General features: G+C 36.0%; 1 protein-coding gene across 5 annotated transcripts in view; it reads right to left on the bottom strand.

The window, feature by feature from the left end:
* Positions 1-7,341, bottom strand: part of LOC107593389 (paired box protein Pax-7-like) — a 66,023-nt gene that overhangs the window by 20,677 nt on the left and 38,005 nt on the right. For all 5 annotated transcript variants that reach the window (XM_016283099.1, XM_016283096.1, XM_016283097.1 and 2 more), the window contains exons 7-8: positions 5,095-5,260; positions 4,205-4,401 (exon numbers count right to left, since the gene is read on the bottom strand). In XM_016283099.1, the coding sequence (XP_016138585.1) occupies positions 4,205-4,401; positions 5,095-5,260 (363 nt within the window). The remainder of the gene's footprint in view (positions 1-4,204; positions 4,402-5,094; positions 5,261-7,341) is intronic.

Consider the following 7,341-nt stretch of genomic DNA (forward strand, 5'->3'; position numbering starts at 1 on the left):
ATATATATATATATATATGTTTAATGTTTAAATTTTGTTACTGTCTTATACACTGATAAATCCCTTAAATGGTTTCATGAAATTTCCCTCTAAAAGAAAAATAATGTTATTCAATATTAAATAAAATGTAGAGAATAAATATAAAAATAATTGATAAATATAAATGAAAATAAGTAATAATATAACATAAGTAAAGAATAAATTCTTCTTATTTCAAAAATAATTCTTATTATTTAAGAATAAATAAAAAGGTATTATGATAAATGTAAAAAATATATTTAAAAAATAATTCAAGAGAATAATTACAGAATAAATATAAATGAAACATTTTCTTAAAAAGTAAATATAAAATGCAATAAATATAAATGTATTATAATAAAAAAATAAATGTTAATAAATATAATTTTTTAAGAGAATAAATAAAAAATATTATAAATGAAAATGCATATAAAAGGCTCCCAAGACAATAATAAAAAAAATATATATATATAAATGAAAATAAATATAAAAGTATCCTAAAAGAGTAAATAAAAAAGTAAGAATAAATATAAATGTATTGTTATAATAAAATATAAATGTCAATAAATATACAAATAATCTAAGTCAATAAATAAAATTAATACAAATGTTAATACATATAAAAAATCTTCTAAAAGAGTAAATATAAAATGTAAAAATAAATATAAATGAATTATAATAAAATATTAAATGTTTATAAATATAAAAAATTGTAAAGAATAAAAAAGAAATTACTAAAATAACAAAATTGTTTTAATCACTCAAATTTTGTTAATAATGCACTCGCACAATAACTACCAGTTACGGTCCAATCAACCTGACACTAATGTTGCAGAGTGAAATTGCAGTAATGCTCAATAATACTGGCACTAGAAGCTTTACTAGATGACTCGAGTGCCTTGAGGGGTGGCGTTGTTGCTACGGGGCCCGAAACAAAAAGCATGACTGATTATACTGAATGGTTGGTTTTAGTAAAACCTGTTCATTAAAACGGGTGTGTGTTGTTTTCTTCTCCAGTTACAACAACTAACAACAAAAACACTGCATATATCAGACAACCATAGCAGAACATCTCCCACTGTAAAACCCAATCAGCCACCTGCACAAAGCATCTGTTGGAGGAGGAGGAGTGACTGTTGTAGTAAAGCAGCCTACGGCTTTATTACCGCATTCATTCCTTCTCCACATGTCCAATGTTTGGACTGGTTTCAATGTCCATCAGCGGATGAAACACTGAAAAGACATGCAGTCAAGGCCATAGAATTCTGTCCATAGCTCTGACCCGGTCCAAAAGTGGGCTTAATGGAGATTAGGTCTGGCATTGCATAATTTTCATCCGAACTAAGCTGCAGTGCTGTTTAATGTGTTTTCCAGAGGTGCAGTGAGAAAGCTGGCACATGAGAAGAGTGAGAGAGGCTTGTGCACCTGTTGGTGTTGTGAACCCAGCAGGGTTGCATTTCATTCTGGCACGCGGCCATCACAGCACATTTACTGACATCCACAAGTTTTCTCCACTCGATAGAAGCTGCAAAGCAGTCCATCCACACAATTTGACAAATGCACAACTGAAAATGAGCACATCTTTCTCACATTTTCCTAAACTAAAAGCCAGGTTCTAAATAAATAAATAAATAAATACATAAATCTAGATCAACATATCCAGGTGTTTCTGTGTATATATGGCAAATTTTTACATTCACAAATGTAATATATCATAGATTACAAAATCATATATGAAACCTATTAGAAATTGGAACCAATTCATATATTGACATATATCTCTAGCCCACACAAATATGTATGTAATATTTATTTATTTATTAATATTGACATATATGGTTGCTACATGAAGTCCATATAAAAATCATAATATATAAATATTATTAACATCTGTACATATACAAGTTTTACAACAGTGATTTTATATATGTTATAAACTTATATGTCAATATGTCATATATTACATTTCTGTATGGGTTAGGCCATTTTTTTTCTATCATGTGATTAATTTTCTTGCCATTGTGTAAGCAATCAAGTTACAATAAATACTGTTAATGTGCAGGTGTGATACTGAGGTAAACGCTCTAATGTGAGACTGAGGTAAACACAAATGTTTAATTAATGGAAAACAATAAGCAGGATAAATTTGAAACTGTCAGTTAGATGTGCCACAAAGAAGCAGTGAAAATTCAAGTGTCACCAGTGTCAAAGAAGGGTTTGTCCAGACAAATGAGAGAAGCCCATTACACTACTATGACAACAACTTTAGGCTATAGAGCTTTTAAAATGGCTGATAAGATTTCCCAAGCAAATAAACCAAACAAAAAGCTCTGTGTGCAATCCCACAGTCCTCTACTATTTGACACGCATTAGGAAAAACGGCACTCTCTGCATAATACAAACTGCACCACATAATACTCTACAGAATCTTGCACACACTCACTTATTTGCATTGATTTGCATGAACGGTCTTCATTGAAGATAAAATTAATGTGTTAAAATAAATTACTAGAGGGGGGATTATAAGTAAAAGAAAGACAATAGATTAGACAAATGATGGAGAAAATTGTGATGTACAAAAACAAGCTTGTAAGGACTGCAATGTGGACTCCCTGTAGCTGAGAAGAATGGGGGGTTTTGCCTTGTGGGGCACTGGCGGCCCTTTCATGGACATTGAGGCACAGTGTGATGCTGGGGTTGAACTATGATACTCCTGTCAAAGAGAACATTAATTTTTCCTACAATAAGGGCCTGATGGAATAGCCACATGTGACATGTGGAGATGGGTGAGAGGGGCTGGACAGGGGTGCGGAGGTTAGGGGGCTGAGGAGGGGTCGGATGGAGGGTGTACCATCTTCATTTTAGTAAGGGATTCATACAAAACCCATGGAGGAAAAAATGTAATCCTTGAAGAAAAATATAATTGTAATAATGATTTTAACAACTACAATTACGGTTAAAATTGCTGATAAAATAAAATAAAATAATCTATAGTGTAAAACAAAAGAGAGCTGTTATTTTATATTTAATCTATTTCTGGTTGTTAACACTCCCCCCAAAAACTGCACAAAAATGCTCAAGCCATGTTCAGTTATTTATGCAGGTTTGCAGCGAAAGCATTAGTACTTAAAGCCCGTCCACTATGATTAACAATCAAACATGCTGAGAAACGCTTATGTTATCCCCCAACTCCGCAGTACAAGAGAAAATCTCTTTTTTGTCATCAAATCCCTAATTCTTTCCTCTCAAAAAAAAGCAATACCAGTTTCCAATCTGCTTTGAGAAATATTTTGTGGGGGGGGCAGCGGCGGCCATAAAACATGTGAACAAGGGGGTAATTGTGGACAAATGCAGACAGAACTGCCCACTAATAGTGAATAATTGGTTGTAATACACTCTTTACCAATGATGTGCATCAATGGCAGCCATTTTCCTTTTATTTAGATTTTAGAAATCAACCCTGAGCAAAAGAGCCCTATTTGTTATACAAGGTAGCAGGCACGAATGCTATATAATGTCTATAACAAGAATCTTTGCACAGAAACACAAGAACAAAACCAGCATGTAATTTCACTAGAACAAAAAAAATTAAATTGAATTTACAAAAGCCTTACTGGCTTCCCGTTTTATAACTTTCCTCTATGGCATACTGAAATTCAACAGGACTCAAAGATGTATCAGAGCAAGACAAGACCATACTTTTTTGCTACGTTCTAGTTAATTAAAACATCCTGACTTATTCAAATGTCTGTTAACACTTGAAAACTACTTCCAGACAATTAAACATACAGATCCATTAGTTTAGTGTGATTACGCAGTGCTAGCAGCTTTGACTGCATATGGGATTTATTCTCTTTAGGGTATCCTGTATTGTCTCAAAACTAATTTTCTTAGAATCAAACAATTAAATCTTTATTTTAATTAGGAGAGTGGGTAAAACAAAGGAATATTAATTAGAAAACATTATCTTATAAACACTTCACGAGTACAACAGGGTATCATCCAATAGAAGATGATGTCTGCTCAGTACACATGAGAGGCATCTAATCACAGGAAGTACATGGCAGTGCACAAAGAATATGCTGTTTTATCTTCAGAGAGGTCTTGTAATTCCACTTGAAAGACTCCTTGACATGTGGCTGTAGAGAGGAGTATTTAAACACTGTGGCCAGTGTCCCTTACTGACCTGTGGAGATAGTCCATTGCTGACGGGATTCATGTGATTACTGCTTGCTGACTGGCTCATGAAGGTGTCGGTGTAGCAGGAGAAACTGTGGCGGTTGGACGAGAGGCCATAGGCGGAGCTGCTGTCGCTCGAGAGCCCGCCCTGATGCATGGTGGAGGGGGGCAAGGGCTGGGGCCGATGCACCGTGCCACTGCCGTCTGGGAAGAACAGCACATTTAATTAGAAAACTATTCTCAAATGCATCATGGGAGCGTTCGTTTTATTGTGAGTCATGTATGACAGTGTTTCCCAACCTTTTTTTAGTCACGGCACCCTTTGGAAATTTTGGGAAAAAAGCTATTATTTTCAGAACACGTGAGCATAACATAGCGGTTAGTAGATCAATGAATGAGAGGACAGCGTTACCAGAGTTGTCCATATACCACACCATGTTACAGCACAGTAGGGCTATTGCAGACAGAAACAATACTGTACTACATCGATGTTTCTTGTCGGCTCATTTTTTGAGTGGACTTTGCTGTTCCGATGAGCATGAACGGTATACAAGTGGAGCGACTGAGCAGAGCGTACAAGCATAGAGTGGGATAATACGCAGAGCGTCACACCACATGAAAGTGAAACCTGAGCGGTGAACTCATTTTCGGCAACTGAAATTTCGGTGCATCTCTAATTATTGGCGACATCAGAAATGGATATTATATAATAGATGCTTTTTTGAACATTTTAGCAATTTAAAAATATTAAAAACTGATTTTTTTACACGGCACCCCTGCTCTTGACAGACGGCACCCCGGTTGGGAAACACTGATGTATGAGATGTGTTTGTTGAGTATTAAGTAAACACAAAAAAGGGTCAAATTATTAAAAAAAAAAAACATTGGTTAACATACCTTGTGGTAATGTTGTTGAAGGATAAGCGGACTCAGGAAGCTGGTATGTTGGTAAAGTGGGCATGCCTGTGGGTGGAAACCCTCCAGGTAACAGGTGGTTAAATGCCGCCAGTTGACTAGCTCCAGCTTGTTTACGCCACCTCGCTCGACGGTTGCTGAACCAAACCTGAAATAATAAGAATAAAAATAAGTGCACTGAAATTCTGGCCAATACCACTAAGCTAACTTTTAATTTCATGTCTAATAAATGAAAACTGGTTGATATGTAAGGGATAATGCACGGCTAGCTGTGTATGAAACGATTTTAATGAACAATCTGGAACCAAGAACCACCCGACGCGAAGCGGAGTGCATTAAAATAATTTTAGCATTACCCCGCTTATACCATGGTCATTTGCCAGCATTGACAAGTTAAAGCTGGTAATGATCTTAGCAGCGCAATATTTGACCGGAAGGGTAAAAATGACGGTTATTTTCGTCAGTTACGGCTCGTTAGCTCTTGCATTCTGCCCACTTCAAATCAGACACAAACATGAAGTAGTGTGTTAAGATCACATTTATTTGAAATAATTAATTATAACATTTATTTGAATTAATTATCAATCGAGAGAGAGAGAGAGATGGCAGTTGTGTGTGTGAGTTACCTGTCTGAGCGTCTCTCTCTACAAATAATGAAGCTGTTCGTTTCGTAAATTATATAGCGTTTTTATCTCCTTGTTGCTAAGGAATATAATGCAGCGATTCAATATCTAAGCCATTTTATTAATAAATGTCGCGGGACAGTGTTGACAATAAGTTTCTGTGCTCCTGAATGATTTTGTATGTGCGAAGCGCGATCTCTGATCTCTCTCTCTGTGTGTGTGTGTGTTTGTGTGTGTGTATGTGTGTCAATGAAAGCAGCGCATTAATATAAAATGGTGATTAAACTGACTTGGAATTACCTGTGCATTAAATACAGAGTTCTGGCATGAAACTCTAGATGGCGCTTCTCAATCTGACATAAGGATATCACATTATCACATGGCACAGCTGATTGGTTCTCTCCTGTATCTGTAGCCAATGAGCTCGCTGCTCAACATTCAAATATATGATTAGAGCTTGCAGTAGCAGTTGCAGCTAGCTTCAGTAACCCTCCACCTTCTCCAGCTCCACCTGTATAGATCTGCTATGAGGTGATTCATGTATGCTATATGGGGGTTATTTCAAGTATTTTATATTTGCAACAGCAATATTTCTTACATGCTCACAGCAGCATGTTGTGGATGTATTGGCAGTAGCAAGTCTCGGTACTTGCTCTGCCGCAGCAGCAGCAGCGTAGCAGATCTATTCTGCCAAGACCAAATACATTAACATTGTCATGTACATTACCATGCCAATCCCTCTGAGAATTGTCATGACAGAAACGATTTTAATGCACACCTGCCAGCCAATCAGAATATGAGAGTGCACTTAAAGAGATAACCCTTAAAGGGTAAAATATTTGCAATAATCTATCCCTTATATATTTAGTTTAAAAGTTAGTGCTAGATGATGGCAAAAGTAATTTGAATCTTATAATGAGTGGAAATATATATAGATATATTTCTAATGTATAAATTGTGTTTTTATATCAAAATATGTAATATTTCAGAGATATTTTGAATGAACAAAAAGCCTCTATTTAAAGAAAGAAAGAAAGAAATGCCTCTGCCACATTAAGACACATTTTCAAAGTTTCATTCTAATGAAACTCATTGAACGGGGAGCACGGCCAGTAACCTGCACCTCTCTGGGGCCGAGGACTGCCCCTGTGTATGCAAAAGAGTGAATGACATTGATCTATGCCTCAGAGGGGCCATTCTTCAGACTTTAATACACTGGCAGTGCAGTTAATCTACTGTTGTTTTTCAAATGGTCCCCACCATTGTGAGTGGAAGTGAAAGAGGGGGACAATGGCCCTTCAATGAATCAGACCACAAAGAGAGGGCGTCCCTTTTTAAACAGCTCCTCAAGAATGACGCTTTCAGCCTAGGCATTGATCAAGGGGCTGGCGTAGACATACTGTATGAGTACACACTCTTTCTCTGCCTTGCCTTGCTTTTATCCTCCCAGGCTCCCCTTCAATCTTTGTACACAAAATGACAAAGAAAGATAAAAAGTCTGATTATTTTTCATAAAATCGTGAGCCATAGAGAACAGTGTATTACAGCAAGATATTTTTATAAATGCAATATATATATATATATACTTCTGACCGGTACTTTTGAC

The sequence above is a fragment of the Sinocyclocheilus grahami genome, unplaced genomic scaffold, assembly GCF_001515645.1.
Source record: "Sinocyclocheilus grahami isolate Dianchi unplaced genomic scaffold, SAMN03320097.WGS_v1.1 scaffold170.1, whole genome shotgun sequence".
Classification (NCBI taxonomy): Eukaryota; Metazoa; Chordata; class Actinopteri; order Cypriniformes; family Cyprinidae; genus Sinocyclocheilus; species Sinocyclocheilus grahami.